Raw genomic sequence first — 18,964 nt, 5'->3', positions numbered from 1 at the left:
TATATATTTTTAAAGTATCAATACACACTATTATTCATAAGATAACTGAACTCTAGACATCTAGTAATTTGAATGTTTTAATTTTTCAGGAAAGAGATAAATGCCTTTCCTAATAAATCTTTCACATTTTTTTCAAATTTATTAAAATATAAAATATACTGCTTTCTTAATGCTTTAGGGTTGACTTTATAAATTAAAAAATCAAACAAAAATAGAAGTATAGTAATTAAATAAAATCATTTTGATATATAACAAACTGGAGAAAATGAATTATTTAAAATTTCAGTGTTTAGCTTTTGAATCGCAATGTATTATGAATCTGAAAGAAATATTTGGGAGAACACAGCAATAATGGAAGATCATTCCATGTAATAGCATATTCTTTGTGGTTTAATCAAAGGTTACTTGACAAAGTCAGACTACTCAGTTTTAAGCCTGAGAGTGATTTCTACTCTGCCCCGAGATTTGCAGATTTCTGACTAAGTGGTCTCTAGAAGGTTCAGTCATTTTCGGTGTTCATATATTTATAACTACCTAGAAATAAATGAGACTAGTGCTTAGAACCAAACCTAAGGATTGTGACTATCAGATGTTTGTCCTCCTTTTTCAATCCCTATTTGTATAATCTCATAATTAAATGTCAGTTTCACAAGTGTGAATCATTCTTTCCTTATTAAGAGATGGTTGCCGACAACTGACTTGTAGGTGCAGTTCTGGTAGTTCCACAGGTGACCTGCTCACAATGTTCTGATTAGTGACCCCAATCTTGGCAAAAAAGCCTCATCTGTCTCGAAAGAAATGGGGACTTTAATTTTCCAGTCAGCCTTGCTCTGACAGGCCTCTGACAGAGGCCTATGATGGAATGTTCTGCACTTCCTGCAATATGTTAGCCACAAAAATTCTTTTCACAGAAGAGCACATTTAAAATTTGTAGGTTAGCATCTCAAATTGCTGTTTGCATCTATAGTTAGAAGTAATAGTGAAAAATGTATTGATTTTTCAACCGTTGGGTGCTGCAAACCTACTTGAATATGAACTACCTTCACGCTGGCTCTTGTTTTATACATTGTTGTGTAATAATTGCTATTTCATAAATTCACCTTTTTAAAATTGAAAAATGAATAACACTTTGTACATTATTAAAACTAGCTTTATAAGTACAATTAAATAATAGAGTAATTGAAAGTTGGGCAGTTCTGTTTGTTTCACTCTCTGCTTTTTCCTAAAGGTGCAGTTTTCCCTGTTTTTAGAGTTCAATCTGAATAGTGAACCATTTGAGTTTGATGTGATTTGGAAAGTACAGAAATTATCCTTACCTCAGACCAGAGTTCCTACAATTTTGACTGTGCCTAAACTTGTCACTATGATTCAATCACCTAGATGACAAGCTAAAAGCCTATACTAGCATGTAAACGCATTAATTTAATGGGAATCTATGAAATGAGTGTCATTCTTTTAACAGTTGTGAAATGATTAATCAGCTATATTAGTCATTTACAATACCTTCTGTAAAAGAGCTTTCTTTTTTGGGGAGATGAGGAGAGGCATTCAGAAAATGAAATGAAATTTAATTCAATTAAATCAACAAAATAGTTTTCCTGAAGGAAATTCAAGAAATTCCACTATTTTCAAGGCAATGTCAGTATTCCACACATTTGTTCATCTACTCTGTTTTATGACTATATATTGACATATGTTTTATCTTTTCTGTTTTTGAAAGTAAGAGAAGATCACTATGGGAAATTTGGAAAATATGAAGACAATAAAGAAAAAAATGAAATCCGTTGTCAAATAACCCAAACTTTAACTCCTGTAATAATTTTAATACACTTATATTTAATATCAGAAAATCTTACTGATTTTTACTTTTCATTCAACATAATTTATTATTTTTAAATGTTTTCCATAGTTATTGGGCCATTAATTTTCTAATTATTTTAGTAAATTATTTATTTCAAAAATTCTCTGTGTCATTGAATATTTAGTATAATGCATGACTTTGAACATAATATTCCTTTTTAAATTTGGAATTTAATTTAAAGCTTAAGTATGGGTAGTGTGTTTATGCCCCATTTCTCATCTCTAATTTTGAATGTTTTAATTGTCCTTTGAATTAATCATTTTTCAAATTAATGTGGCCTTTGAAAAGCCAGTATATTATATTATTTATTGATTCTATGTATTTTTGTTTATGTTATTTCTTTTGTGTGAAATTTTTTCTCTTAATTTCTTTTGGTCAGTTTTGTTTTTCTTTTTCTAATAGCCTAAGTTAATAATTTAGTAATTTTTCCTACTTTTTGGGCTATAAAAACATTCTACCCTTGTGATTTCAGGAATTTAAGGGTTTATCATATTTTATCCAAAGGAAAGTATTGGAATGCACTTAATTTTTTTATGGTGTATTATATAAGAAATCTTTCTCAATCTTGAGAAACATTTTCATTCCTATTTCTTATAAAGTTCAATATATTTAGCAAACCATATAAAATTATCTTACTCTAGTCGTCTTTTTAGAAAATTTGTCTATTTAATTCTACAAATGTGAAAAACATGGACTCATAATGTCCCATAAAATTTGTATATTGTTTTCCTCTTATATCTCTAACACGTTTAAAAAATGTACTCATTGCCTTATTAATGAGGTAATAAGGTAGAGAATTATGTTGGCTAACAATAATGATTCTCACTTTATTTCCATTAATTTTTGTAGTCTAATTTCCTTTCCGAGTCTAGCAATAATTTAGCTATTTGTTTCAGGAATATTAAATTTTTCTGTGTCTTAAATAGGAATTTGTAAGATGGGTGTCAGGGATATTAAATAAATATCATTTTAAAATATGGCTTTCCCTGGTTCCCACTGACATTCATATTCTTTTATAAAATGCTCAAGGACAGTGAAAGTTTATGATCTTTCCTTAAAAAGCAAATGTTTAAGCCCTGCTAACTTTTGAGGTCTTTTTGATGAACTTAACTTTTAGTCTGGATCATCAAGATTTATTTTAATGGGAAATATAATATTTTCTCCTTCAGTTAGTAATATTCATATCATTCTCCCAAGGTAATTTATACATTTATGTAACATTCAACATCTTGTAACTAAATTGCTCTACAGAGTAGTTTATGTCATGGCCATTGTATTAATACTGTAAGATTCTGATTCACTTTTTACGTGGGGCTTTGGTTTTGAAGAATATCATTTGTCAGAATATAGTGATCACATAAATATCAACTACTTCTATGGACAGAGAAGTTCTGTCTCTTCTCAGTGACAGCTTGCTAAGGTTTCTTTTATTTCTTTTATTTTCTGCCTGAGACTGAAGGACAGCCTAGGCAGGATCTTTGTTTTAAAAAGTTTGTATTCCCTTTTATTGCTCCATTTCATCTTTTGTGAAGTTATAACTTCTCCATTCTTTATTTGCCTAATTTGCATTTATTATTCTAAATCTCTTCTTATAATAAATGAAATTTAAAGATATTAAAACTTGTGTGTAATTTAATTTCAGCTAAATATAAAAGCTCAGTCCTTAACATGGCACTCTCAATGATAAATCATTAGACAGGCCCATTAATTGTTACTTTTATTGTTTAACAAGGGCCTTATTCTTTCATTCGTTTAATTATTCATTGTTTTTTACTTTCAATACTTTTGAGTGCAATTTCAATTGTTCTGTTTCTAGATCATAAATATTAAATAATGATTCTCAAAGTACCTCGTGTAAAAACAAATGTCTTCTATTTTTCAACTTTTTTGGCTTAGTTGGCATTATTTCCCTGCTTACTGCTCTTTTCCTTTTTAGAAGTAACTTAGCTCCAATTTCCCTCATAAAGTTCTAGATAAATCCTTTCACCTGATCTGGTCAGAGGCTTGTTGTCCTAATATTTAGGAAGTATCTCTCAAAGAAGAAATCAAAGCTTCATTGGAAACTTGGGTCAGGGAATTTTTTTTTCCCCACAGTAGAATCTTTTTAATCTTAGAACATACCAGTAGTTCAGAAAATATTTAATGAATAAATGAATATTATCTCAGAGGTATGAATCAATAATGTTCCTCTTAGTCTGTATTTTCATTAGTAATATTTAAGGCAACAGTGGAAGTTTAAAAATGTAATAGAGTTTTCTGTTCCCAGCTATGGTGGAATTGTTTGGTATAGACACAAAGCTCATGCCAAGAAGCAGAGAAAGTTAAATTAAAAAAAAACAACCAAACAAATATCTGTTTCATGGCACTGGAGAGATAATGGAGAAACCATGAACCCTCCTCCTTGACACACTAATTTTTTATCTTTTGAGTGCCAGATTGTTTTAAATTCAGCTCTGCTTTTAGTGGCCATTTATTTTATATCTTAGACTCTAGCCTTGACCAGATTAATAAATCAGTAAATATTGTAAGGGGGGAACTGAAAAACATTGGGTTTTTATCTGACACCGCTTTCTCTTTGGGATCGTGGCCCCACACTTTTTGGCTGATTTGTACGCCCTGTTGTATCTTTGTCTTCTCTTTTATTAATGTATGCTCTCCTCTTTATTATTGCCTCTTTCTGCACTGGAGAAGAGGTTAATTTGTTACCCCCCACTCCTTAGTTCTTCAAGTAATTATGAACATTTAATTCTTAATCATTCAGTGAATATCAGCTTTCATTTATATTCAATTCAAATGTACACTGAATAGGCCGGGCGCGGGCGCGGTGGCTCACGCCTGTAATCCTAGCACTCTGGGAGGCCGAGGCGGGTGGATCGCTCAAGGTCAGGAGTTCGAGACCAGCCTGAGCAAGAGCGAGACCCCGTCTCTACTAAAAATAGAAAGAAATTATATGGACAACTAAAAATATATATATAGAAAAATTAGCCGGGCATAGTGGCGCATGCCTGTAGTCCCAGCTACTCGGGAGGCTGAGGCAGGAGGATCGCTTGAGCCCAGGAGTTTGAGGTTGCTGTGAGCTAGGCTGACGCCACGGCACTCACTCTAGCCTGGGCAACAAAGTGAGACTCTGTCTCAAAAAAAAAAAAAACAAACAAAAAAAACAAATGTACACTGAATATATACTGTATATATTTGATTTCATTAGTTATCAAGAGTATATCAATTAAAGCTACAATGCCATACCACTATATACTTAAAGGCATGGCTGTGGTAGGCAAAATTCTAAGATGGCATATAACTACAGCCATTGTTTAAGTCCCTTTACTGGGAAGATGATAGGACATCACTACTGTGATTATGTTAAATTAGGTGGCAGAAGGGATTTTCCATGTGTAATTAAGGTTATCAATCAGTCAATTGAGTTAATCAAAAAGGAGATAATCCAGGTGTCCCTAAGCTAATCATATGAGCCCTTGAAAAGCAGGGAGGGTTTGTTTGTTTGTTTGTTTTCCCAATTGGTAGCAGAAAAAGAAAAAAAAAATCAGATTTGGAGCATGAGAGGGCTTCGATGTGAGGGATGATCTCCATTGTTGAGATGGGTGGGCTGTGGCCCTGGCAGCTCACAGTGGTCCGTAGCCAACAGCCAGCACAGTAGAGCAGACTTGAGTCCCACTGCTGGCAGGAAGTAAATTCTGCTAACAACCTGAGTAAGTTTAGAAGTGGATTCTCCACACAGAGGCACTAGATGAGAGCCTGGTTGTGCTGACACCTTGATGTTGGCCTTGTAAGACCGTAATCAGAGAACTAGGTGAGCCCACCTGGACTGCTCATCCACAGAACTGTGAGAAAATAAATGGGTGTTGTTTTAAGCTGCTGAGTTTGTGTTAATTTGTTATGCAGCAACAGAAAATTAATACAATGTTAAAATTTTAATAAGAAAAAAACTGACAAAACCAAGTGTTGGTGTGGATGTGGAACAACTGAAATTCTCTGTTGGTGGTCATGCAAATTAATGGAGTTAATACTGTCAGTTCAGAATACCATTTGGCAGTTTCTACCAAAGCACAACATAGAACATATGAACTTATTTTAGGGACAAGTACAGTTCTCTAGATAGTTTTTTAATACAAATATATTTGTACATATATTAAAAAGTATAAGAATGTTCATAGACAACTGAAATAGCCCAAACTGGAAATACCCTGTGTCTATTACCAATAAAATATACAAATAAATTGTGATATAATAACCCAATGGAAAGCTACACAGTTATAAGAATGAACCAGCTACTGCTATACATGGGTGAATCCTACAAACATATATTGAGTGAAATAAGACACACATAAAAGACTAGGCTCTCAAAAGAGTATGATCCTATTTGTATATAAAGGTCAAAAATAGCCAAAATTTATCACATATATATCTAACATATGTGATAATAATAGTTAAATTTTGAGGCTACAGTAGTGTTTGGGATGGGGTACCACAGGAGATTTTAGGGTGCTGGTAATGTATTACTTATTGATCTTAATACTGATTTTAAGCAGGTGTGTTCATGTTGCAAAGATTTCATTTTACTGTAAAGGTATGGCTTGCACACTTTTCATTCTCCAGTGAAAAGCTTTTTTAAAAACAGACTGTAAAGTGTTTCTGCTGTGGGCTTAAAAAAAAGAAAAATTGCCCGAGGTCATACAGCTAGGGAGTGTGAGTGGAAAGACTTAGGGCGGAAAGCGATACTTAAGGATAATTTAATAATTAATGCTTTAATTGAATTTTATCTTTTATTTGACTGAAAATAGAAAAGGGGAAAAAGGATAAGTGAGAAGAGCCCATAAATAATTTTGACATTTACAATTAATTTTTTTAAAAAACAGTTTGCCGGGAGGATTCATACCATTCTGTAGTCTCGTGTGCCGCTGTAGTTCTCACTCCTCTGGAACCAACAATAGAAATGAAGAAAAGAGAAGAACCAAAATTTCCTGAGCCTTCCAAACAGTAAGTGGTTCATTTAATTTTTCAGGGCCTTTTAAAATCAATTAGGTAACTGATCAGAATTATATTGCTCATAAATTGTGAATTATAATAAATGTGCTAGTAGTAGTATAAAAAGAGCAGAAAATTTTTTTTTAACATTTTAAAAAATCAGTCTATTTCATATTGTCTCAATGAATAACTTCTGTGTCTCCTAATTTCATGTGTTTGAACCATTTTTCATTCAAGTTTCATTTCGTTACCTTAACTTAAGGACTCGGGTAAGTAGGCTGATACACTTTATTTCCTTAACACTGTGATTGTGGATACACTGTTTTTGGAGTGCTTATCGTATAGGTTTAGGCTTTTTCTAAAATGGAATCCATTTTTAATATAAAATTTTGAGCCTAAAGTTGGTTTGCATTTTTATAAGGAATATCGTATTATTTTAAAATATTTTTATTAAATTACCACAAATTAAAACTTTACATTATTTAATGTTTCCATATTTTTTGCTATTTAAACAGTTCAAGCTTTCATTTAAATTTAAATTTGATCTTATATTAAGTAAATTATAGAGTTCTATTCTCATAACAGCCAAAGAGACTTAATTTCATGATAACAAATACAAGATACATAGACTTGAAATATTAAATAAACTAGGTTTATTTCTAGTTATACATTAAATACATGAAAAGGAAAAACCTCCTGATGATTTTTCAAAGAAAATAGTACCATACCTGATTTAAGGTCTCAGATTGGATACTATGGGATATATAAGGTGCTACCAAGGATCGTGTGCTGACCACCACATGAACAAGCTGGGATATACCTTGATGCAAATTTTTTTTTTTTAGTGGCAAGATAGTTTTTAAATTTTAATTTTAATTATTTTGAGTACATTCTCCATGGTATTACATTGTATTATATTTTGCTTCTTGCATGTCTTTCTATGGGATAAAAAGTTCTTAAAGACAGAGTTTCCTGGAATATGACCATTTTGGTAGTCTTTGTGAAATCAATAATAAGAAAAACCTTTAATGTTACATTCGATAATGTTGACTTCAAATGGAGCAATGTATGTATTTGATTGCATGAAGATATTCGGTATTAATATTCTCATTATAGCGGAGAGAAACTCTCTCCAATTCAGAAAGTAATGATTGTAATTCAGTTTCAAGACAATCTAAAAGTGAAAACAATTTAACTGTTCTTAATACAGTCTAATTTTTAGGTTCCGAAAGCCATCTTTTATCTAATAGAAGGAATATTACATTTGTTTGTCAATTGAATTATATTAGAAAGCTCAAATGTGTTTCCCTGCTATATGTGTATAAAACTTTCCTCATCCATTAATTAGGGTGATAATACCACCCTTACTGTATTATGTAAAATGATGTTGGTAAAGGATCTGAAATCTAATAATGTATGAAGTGCTAATTATGTTACACTTTCCATAGATTCAACTATCAACATATGGATAACTTATAGATATATTAAAATTATTTTTTTTCCTAAAGGTGCTTCTGAATGCAAGGCTAATATTTAAAGTTGTTGATCAGACTTAGAGTCTCATACAGGTTTTGTATCCCTTATCTGAAATGCTTGGGACCAGAAGTGTTTTGGGTTTCAGATTTTTTTTTCATATTTTGTAATATTTGCATTATATCAGTTAAGCTTCCCAAATCCAAAAATCTGAAACTTGAAATACTCCAGTGAGCATTTGCTTTGAACATCATGCTCACACTCAAAAAATTGTGGATTTTGAGGCATTTCACTTTTCAGATTTTCAGATTTGGGCTGCTCAACCTGTATGTCTAAAACCAATTAAAAATATCCTCTGGCCTTAAATTCTCAATTCTTTCTAACTTCCATATTTAAGTAAAGCTACCATCATTTTTCTTTTCTTAAAATCTTGTTGTTTCTTTCCTCACATCTCATATGCAATTAGTTATCAATTACTTGATTAATATCTCCATTATATCTTTATGACCATTTTAGCTGACCTGGAAGGCATATACATCTTATGTTCTAAATTCTTCTAACACGTATCTTCTGCTGTGATCTTAATGATGTCATCTATCAAATGAAAATTACGTATGCCCTACATACCTCATGCTGTTATTTTGAGAATTAAATAATAGGTGTGAATATATGGCCAAGTTATAAAGACAGTGATTCACTCAAAACTCTTTATTTGCCAATGAGAGAAGTCCATAGCAAACTGGTTTCCGAAAAATTAAGCATGGTGGCAGTTACTGGTTCATGTAATTAAAAAAATATAAGGGTAGAAATTTCCTCAAGTATAGTTGAGTCTGGTCCTCAAAAGATTTCATCAAGTGTCGTTCTTTCTGTATGCATCTCTTTGCTTTCCCGAGCGGAGTTTCTGTTTCCTGGGAGGTTTCTTTAGTGGTGACATTGGTGCATTGGTGCAAGCTGGTGCTGTACCTCCTGAAACTTAGATGTAGTCAGGGAAACAGACAGCAGTTGATTAATTTCAAAAACAAATGCAAAATTGTGACAATGGCTATAATAGAGAGTTATATCTCATTATAAGGGCTTATAGTAAGGGATTTTAATGTAGCCAAGGAGGTCAAGGAAATTTCCCTGGGTAAGTGACTCTTGAGCCAACATCTGAAGGATATTAGTTAATGAAAAAGCACAGGAAGAACATTCTAGCAAAGAGAATAGCTTGTTAAAGTACTCTGTGATGGTGGGTGGGAACATGGAAAAATTGAAAGAAGGCTGGTGGGAAGAAAAGGAAGTCAAAGCATGTTTTTAAGCAGGGCCCAGGTGACATGATCAGATTTGCCTTTTGAAAACTTTCTCCTGGTTTGATAGAGAACAAATTGGGTGTGGTGGGGGCAGTGTGAGATGGAGCCAACTTGAGAGAGCCAAATTGTCAGCATTTCACCCCAACTCCTGGTGGAGTGACTTCACATGAAAAGTTTGAAATCAGCCACCGGGGGTAGGGGGCATTCTATTTATACTATAGAAATTGGCAAATTCTATAAATCAGCACTTTCCCCCTCCCCCAGAGAGCTAGTTGTTAACTATCAGCACATCACTAAATGGAGGACAGATTTAGTGGCTGTAGTGAGACCATTGGGTGATTGCTGATAGTACCTTGGACTAGAGTACTGGCATTAGTGATGGTGAGATGTGAAAAGAGAACTAAGTCAATATATATTTAGGAACCTTGGCAAATTAAATATAGTTATTAAACTAGTAGCTTATATTACTAAGTACTTGCAGTAAAGATGAAGATGAGATATCCATATTACTAGTTGTAATTAAGATAAAATGTGTAATATGTGACAATCCTAACATTATGTTGAATTAGTAATAATTAAATGAATGAGGAGTCTTGGTATTCTTTTAATTTATATTGAGTATTATTCATGGAACTATATAAATGGGACACACACACTCACACATTTAAATAAATGCATTTTGCATAGAATTCTTTTCTGAATCACTGTCATTGATTCTTGCTGAATATAAGTAAATATTTGCACGCACTGTAAGTAAATTCCACTTAGGTCTTTCTGTAAATTCTTATGATTCTTACTAACAATTTTCCTTCATTTACTCTCCACCACTTCGTGCCTTAAAACGCTTCCATTTAAAGAAAAAAAAATCTGGTACCGAGGCCTGGATAGGTTAAATATCAGGAAACTACTTTGAGTATGAAACAGTGCTCTTCCCCATGCAGATTTTCAAAAGAAACAGAAACCATTTCATGATGTTGGTCAATTCAAGGGTGGAAACAACTGTCAGCAGAGAGAAGTAAGGAGATAAAATTTCTATGGGAAGAGCTGTTGCCTAAATATAAAAGTCCCTTCCACAGCTTTTGGAGGAGGTTGCAAAGGGAGCTTTCTAACCACAAGCCTAATAGGGGATTTTTAAAGGAATCGTTCAGGGTTTCAAATGTGTGCTCTGCAGTTGGAAACGCAAGGGACAGATAGATGTTGATTCTGGCCTGAGAACCTGAAGCAGACCTGCCCAGAAAATCTAGAGGGTGAAGAAAGGCTTGCCCACTGCCAAAGCAGCACCATCTTGAACTCTAGAGCTGCTGTTAAGGGGGCTGCAGTGTTTCTGTGAGGAGAATGAAGAGACCCAGAAAAGAGAGGCGAAGGATTTCCACCCACCCATGACTGGGGAACTGCCAAGAATACTGGCCTGCAGAGAGACCTCTGAAGAGACACTTTCATGCCCATTCGCTAGTCCCTGAAGCCAGGCAAGATCTCATTAAAACTCCTTTGATCACTTAGGCCGGCCAGGTCCTGGATGTGTAGGAGGAGTCCAGGGTGGAAAGAATAAGGAGGCAGGTTACATGTCTTGTCAATTAAGCTGTATCAACTGATATCACTTGTGGGACAATTCATTGCCATTATCCTTTCGTGTTTTATATTATCTCTATTCAACTTATTGGAAGATGTGGGCTCATCATTCATTGGTTTGCTTTATGAAATTGGGACAGGACAAGGCTTTTTGGTTTTCTGAACCCTGGTTCTCTTACCTGTAAAACAAACATTAGCAACACAGACAAATTCTAATAAGCAAAAGTCTAGGAATCCATGTTGTAAAATGTGAAGGAGCAATACTTTTCTTCTTTGCTTTATAGAGATATCTAAAATAAACATTCATTAACATTCTCAAATCTCTTTGAATTAAAGGATCTCCATGATTGATGGAAAAATCAAGGTACCTGTAGACTAATTGACTCCTATGTGCTCCTGTAACACCTGGTCACGTCTATTATGGTACTTCTTAAAATTATAATTGCCTATATTTTTCACTCTCGCACCAGACTTTAAAGAGAGGTATGTTTTGAGGACAGGTGTTTTCTGTCAATCTTTTTTTTTTTAATTTCCCGTGCTTAGCACAAAATTTTATATATTGTGGACATTACATAATTATCTGGATAATTATTTGTTGAATTTATAAATGTATTGTTTAAAATTATCCATTTATTTGTTCAATAACACTGATATAGGTCATATCAGGTGTCATGCACTGTCCTCAGCTTTATAAATATTAACTCAATTCATCCTCCTCACATTATGGGCTGGTATATCCCCCAGTCACAGCTCTGGCAACAAAGGCATTGGAGATTAAGTAACTTGTCCATGATTAACACTCTTAAAAGAGAACATATTGTACTTTCTTTTAAGCTACTTTAATTACTAAATTTAGAATCTGACACACTATGCAATCATTCTTTTTTTTAAATATGGTTCTTTTTGTAGGCTTTTACAACCTAAAAAATACGAATGTGATTATAAACCAATAATGCCAAAGCTGATTAGCATTTGAAAATCAACAGAATGAATAGAAGAACTTGAGTAACAAAATTCTTCACTGTCGATTATCACAATTAATCAGTACCTCTTCATTTATGCATATATTTCTTCTCAAGTGAGCCAAAAAGAAAACTGTTTTTTCCATGCTTCTGTCCTACTTAATGTCCGTCATTTTACTAGCTATTTTTTACGACTTTTTTGTTGGTTTCTTTCTTTTACATTTCTTTGGAAAATAACCTTTATTAAGCTCATGTCAATAAGGCTAAAATTACACATTTTTCAGGGAATAAAGAGACAGATATGAATTTAGAGAACTAGTAGAAGATGGAAAAAATAAACAGTTTTTCTCCCAAGCAATGCATCCATTCAAAATGTCACATGCATTATGAAATACTATAATACAGTACACCAAAATACAGTATCATTAAAAGAATTTAGATACATTATTGTAACTTTTACTTTTTTTACATAATATAATTTAGTGTTTTCCTTGTAATTTGGGACCAGAAATAATGACATGTGCATGGTTCTGTGTGGGTATAAAAGTCATAATGAAGAGCTACAAGGAACATATGTATTATACAAAGACAGATTATGGTATAAGGAGTGATTTTATAACAGCCAATGGATGTAGTAGGCTTCTTGTCACTGAAAAGTTTATGTGACTATCATACAAGCATAATGTAGGTGGATTCAAACATTGTAGAGCTAATGGGACCCAAGAATCTTTAAAATCCCTTCCAATCCAAAGAATCTGTTCCTAACCAGGTCAAATGCACTTCATTGTTGTTGTTTTATTGTTAAAATCAAAATATTTTCAGTCTCTTTGATTTAAAAAATGTTATATTTAGTTAATGACAATTAAGATATAACTTGATTGATTACAAAAAGATTGTCCCCCATAATATGCTGAAATGAAAAATAATAAGTAAATAAATAAAAAATTAAAAAAACATTGTACAGCTATAAGGTGATTTTTATTTTTTTTAATCTAAACTAAGGTATAAGAAAAAATTTGTAAAGGGTGTTTTTTTTGTATCAGTTATTTTATTTGTATTTTCTGTGTGTTTAAGTTATTCTGTATCAGTTATAATGTCACCCCTGATTGATTTTTTTTTTTCCTACTCTTATTGGGAAGAGTTTTTGTTTTTGATTTAGTCTATTAGGATGGTTGAATATTTAAAAAGAAAAATCAATGTTGCACTTTTGGGATTTCTGATAAATTAGTGTGGTGCCAAATTTCTGTGTTCTCTGTAAAATATTAGTATTATGTGGTACTTCTTTATGTCAGTAGTTTACATAAATCTACTTTTAGTGTCAAATAGTTCATTATACTTTACTAAATTTAATTAAATTATAGTCTTCTCTTATGTGGATGTCAAGAAATTAGTAAAATTCTAAAATGTCAAGGATTCGTCATTTTAGAATTTAAATAAACAGCCATACCATGTCGTGGAGAGAACATAAATAAAATATATAAATTGGGATCATGTCCCTAGCTCTCTCATAATCTATATGTCTCACCTTAAGTAAATCATTTGATCTTTGTGTTCTTTAGTTAAAACCTCTTTAAAATGAAGCATTTAAAATAAATATTTTCTGAGGTCCTATAATCTCTTACTTTGACCATGTGTTGCTTTTTGAACATTTCTTTATGCTATATGATTTCAAAATATTTGATAAAATGAGGAATAAGAATTATTTGTGAATTTACAATAATTTTCTATTTTAAATGTTTTTGTGATTTAGAAGCCATTCTATTATGTTTACATCAAGCTATAAACTCTAATGTCTTCTGAACAAAAACCTGTCACATTGCAAATGTAAATTGAAACATTTTTCCTCTCTTAGTAACACATCATATTTCAACATGTTTTATTTTTTGTGTTCCAATCATAAACTGATTAACTGAATAATGTCAAGGACTGAGTTAAGTGTGTGACTGCCAAGAGTCAATATTAGACAAATAAAATGCACTGAGTTTTACGTTGATACTTTTCTTGTCCTAAGGGTATTATTTCTATTTCATTACAAATAACTATGGAAATAACCCCATGGACTCGATCATCCACTCTGAATGGGGTAATGTAGTAACACTAGAGAGTAAGCTCCTTTTTTTTTATTTCCCATTTTACCATTTGGAATTCAGATATTTCAAGAGAAACTGGCCGGGCGTGGTGGCTCACGCCTGTAATCCTAGCACTCTGGGAGGCCGAGGTGGGCGGATCGTTTGAGCTCAGGAGTTCGAGACCAGCCTGAGCAAGAGCGAGACCCCATCTCTACTAAAAATAGAAAGAAATTATATGGACAGCTAAAAATATATATAAAAAATTAGCCGGGCATGGTGGTGCATGCCCGTAGTCCCAACTACTCGGGAGGCTGAGACAGGAGGATCCCTTGAGCTCAGGAGTTTGAGGTTGCTGTGAGCTAGGCTGACGCCATGGCACTCACTCGAGCCTGGGCAACAAAGTGAGATTCTGTCTCAAAAAAAAAAAAAAAAAAAAAAAAAAAAAAAAAAAAAAGAGAAACATGTTGGGTAGCTAAAAAAATCATAACAAAATTATTGCATTATATTGAACTGTGTGCACATACTTAATCATTTAATTAGAATAAGAAACACAGTATAAAGCATTTTACAAATGAGTGAAAGTTTACTTTCAGAAAATTGATAATGTCAGAAAAATTTGAATGGAACCATCTTAGTGATATTAAAGACAGAAATTTTATGATTTAAATGTAATGTAGTTTCCATATATTTCAGATCATTAATTACCTGGCAGTTTAAATTTTTTGTGTGATAAATATCTACCATTTCAATTTGAAACTGAATACTTGATTAAATTTTACGGTTATAAGATTAATGTGCCACAAAGAAATATTTTTCTCCTTGCTATAGAAAGAAAAAAAAAAATAAGCAAGTAAAAACTTGTTATACCTACTTTACTATCATCCCAATTATTGATCATATTTCCTCCCCTACTTGTAGTTGATTTTGAGAGGAAAAGAAGTTATTAGAAACTACTTAATACTCCCTGAAAGAAACTGGACATGATTTATTTTCCTCAGTTGCACCAACAAGGGGGACTGGGAATGGTACAACAGCAACGGAACATTACAACTTCTTTTGCAGTTTTTATCTTCTTGGCACGGCTGAAATAGCTGTAAAAGGGCTTTGTTGATCTAGAAGCCCTGGAGAGTATTCTGTAACTACTCAGTGCACCATTGAGAGTGAACTGAGAGCAAAATGGAAGTGAAAAGCAAACTGTGTGCATTTTCAGGTGGTATTGAACACACTGTTCTCTAACCAATTTTCTTCAGAAACTTGGTTGAATTGATGCAACTATTCATGGAGGGTGTTCTGTGTCGCAACAGTAAGGACAAAGTTTGGTTTTTGTTTTACTGCTGTATCTTCCTACTATTAACACGATGGATGATTTCTAGTGCCAGGAGAAATTACTTAAGTTTTAAGGTCAGAGACACTCATGTGCATTTCCTGTTTATCGGTACTCTTTTATATTATAAATGGCAGATACCCAACTCAAAAAGATATTAATATTAAGGATCTTCCCCAAAGAAGTAGACTCACAGAGATTTAGAATGTAAATTTCTTCAGGCAACATTTCTTATATTTTTCTTCTGTAGATATTTTGTATATGTGTGATTATTTTGTACCACTGGGAAGAATACTGTTGTCAAAACAGGTGTTGTGTATACTTTATAAATTAGATTCAGTTGGCACAAAAATAACTCATTGTTGCAATTTCAGGTTTCATAAATATACCTGCTCTTGTTAAATTCATAGATACTAAGCATTAATCTGTGATCCTGTTCAAAATACAAGTATTAATAAAAAATCTCATATTAAGATTACACTGTAATTTTATATCAATAATGGTGGTATTTAACATTTATAAATGTTACGTTACAAACTAGCATTTCTACTTTATATGTGTAGCCCTGTTACCTCATAATAACAACAAAATTTTTCAAAAAACATATTAAAACCACTCATTGAGATATATATATGTTAATCTGAAAGCAGGAATTTATCAAGTGTAAATATTATGTCTAAACAATTTAAATTGAGAAAATGATAACAAATGTAAACTGTTTATTCACAGGAAACTACGTGACCATGTTTGTGATGAAAATTTGAAGAATAAGTTTAATAAGGTTTCACTGTATTGGCTCATGGAAATTGTATGTAAGAGTGAACCATGTGCTGTTTTCTATACCATTTACACCCTTACACTAAAGGGGAGTTTGTTTGGAAGCTGCAAGAATTTAATTTCAGGGTAGAACCAGTCAACAGTTTTATCAAAGTATTGAATGATGTATGAATCCTCCTTTTTAAAATTGTGATGAAATGCTGCAACTGCTGTAGAAAACAACGTGGTGGTCCCTCAAAAAATTGAACATAGAATAATATATGATCTAGCAATTCCACTTCTAGTTCCACTTCTGGTTATATATTCAAAAGAATTGCAAGCAGAGACTTGAACAGATATTTGTACCTTCACGTTTAGAGCAGTATCACAATAGCCAAAAGATAGAAGCAAACCAAGTGTCCATCACAGTATACAAATACAATGAAATATGATTTGGCTTTGAAAAGGAAGGAGATACGGAAGAAGGCAGGCACTGTTCCTCTTATTCACTGGTGCATTTGAAAGGCTTTGTATATAGTGCCAGATTCTAGAAGGGGCTCAGTAAACATGCATGGAGTGAATGGCTGAAAGAATGAGTAACTAATCTAGTATTTCAAGAGTTGTAGTAGAGATGTTGACACTTAGGAGAAAGGCTTCTTACAAGGAGTGACATTTGAACAGTCTTGAATGTTCATAAGAGTTCACCACACAGAAAAAAATGGGAAAGTTGGGCCTTCGGAGATCACACATTCCCTGTCCCTGAATGACCATTTGTGAGAAAATTTAAAATGGGTGGTTGTACTAGGTGATCATTTAAATCCTGTATTCCCATATTTTTAAGTTAAGAAGTCTCATGTATATATAAAGATGATATGTATAAGAAAAAGCCTCAGTATGAATCTAGTAAATATGGGGACCAAAATTTTGCAAGAAATGGTGAGAAAATATTTAGATAACTGGAAATGAGACAACATGAAGATAATTTGTTTACCTTATATTTTATAACATTTAGGTTATAATTATAACTTTGAGAAAGGTACAAAATAGGATTCTAGCTCTCAAGATATGATATCCTTCATTTCAGTTTCAAATAATGATGTTAAACAGGGTCATTTTCATAAGAATATACCAGGATTTCTTTGAGCTTCTGAATAGCCTTTTAAAATCATCAATTAACGTAAAAATCATCTTTCAAGCACCTTGTGCTGAGGATGGGGATAGGGATGGCAGGAAAGGCTTGAGGAAGGATTGATTTTATAAGCAGTCAGTTCACTAGTGAATATTGTAGTGTATGGCAAATTTTACTTCTCTACACAGAATCATAAATATAGCGTCTTGGATAATACATACCAGAATAATGAGACTGCCTTCTACTTTATTGAGTTTGGAATTAATAATTAATGATATGGGTAGATAATTCTCTGAATTCATGATTAGGTTTTCTCTGATAACAAAAGCCATTTTTCAACTTTTATTTCTTTCAAGGAGCATACTCCCTTGATTCATGTTTCAGTGTATTACACGGGGTCGTTAACACCAACATACCAGAAGAAGATAAAGAGAAAATATTTCCACATAGAGAAGTGGAATATGACCTCAGGTATTAAAAATGAATTCCAACATCTTGGATCTCAATCTTATAAGTTGAAAACCTTCTTATTTTGAGCTGCAAGTGAGAACTAGTGTGCTATTTTAAGATTTATCCTTTCTAGACAGGTTTAGGAAGTATATAGGACAGTGTTAAAGAGCTCAGTCTTTCTTAGGAGTCAGCATTCTTATAGTATCAATTGAAAGCTGGCTGATCTTGGGCAAAGTGGGAAATCGTTAACAAATTGGACTCCACTTACAGATTCTTGTTTTATTTCTTGCAAGTTAGATGACCTTTCAAACTTGAGCAAACTACACAATCTCTCTGAATCTCAGCGGTTTATACATTTGGAAATTTGTGCTTAGTTTGTCGGCTTCATTAGAGGGATAAAAACAAGTGGCTGCACAGATTAAAGTGTATAGTCAGTGGTCAATAAATAGTGGCTAGAAATTTTATGAAAGACTACCTGCTTTTCTCAAATAAAAGTTAAAATAAAATTCTATTAAATCAACTCCCTGCACCTTAATACCAATGGTTCCAATTCCAACCTACTTTTAGAACAGTTCCTGCCATAGACAGACGTAGCATTCCATATTTTATTAGTATTTTAATAATTTATATAATTATCTTTTATTGTTTGAATGAATTAGAATTTTAGTATGAGGACTAAAACATTTAGAATAATTACTCATATAAAATGTTATTTTTGCTCAAGCATTGCAGGGCATATATTTGAATACCAGTTTAATATGAGATTAATGTTGTGTAAACATCAATGTACCTTCTTTGTTTCATGGTTGCTTATTCTGGAGCTTCAGATATAAAGGAAAAATCCTCATATTATTTTTGAAATGGAATTAAATCTTTTGAGATTTCCACAAATTTGTTTTCAAATTGTATTAATTCTTAATTCAATATGTATTAAAATTAAACAATAATATAATTTCTCTATTTTACTGTGAAAGGACTATTTGGCCTTAGAATCATATTCAAATAATATTTGTACCTATTAAGGAAAATGTGTTGCATTTCATTTTGAAGGAAGCCTTCAGTAATCTGATACATTGTTGTAATAGCCTGGATCTCTGTG

At 32.6% G+C, this 18,964-nt stretch overlaps 1 protein-coding gene across 1 annotated transcript in view; it reads left to right on the top strand.

Annotated features, from left to right (window-relative positions):
* CCSER1 (coiled-coil serine rich protein 1) overlaps positions 1-18,964 on the top strand; it is a 744,111-nt gene that overhangs the window by 93,034 nt on the left and 632,113 nt on the right. The window contains exon 4 of the mRNA XM_069485507.1: positions 6,736-6,856. Coding sequence (XP_069341608.1) covers positions 6,736-6,856 — 121 coding nt within the window. The remainder of the gene's footprint in view (positions 1-6,735; positions 6,857-18,964) is intronic.

Source organism: Eulemur rufifrons, chromosome 13, assembly GCF_041146395.1.
Source record: "Eulemur rufifrons isolate Redbay chromosome 13, OSU_ERuf_1, whole genome shotgun sequence".
Classification (NCBI taxonomy): Eukaryota; Metazoa; Chordata; class Mammalia; order Primates; family Lemuridae; genus Eulemur; species Eulemur rufifrons.
This window is presented reverse-complemented; position numbering and strand designations above follow the sequence as displayed.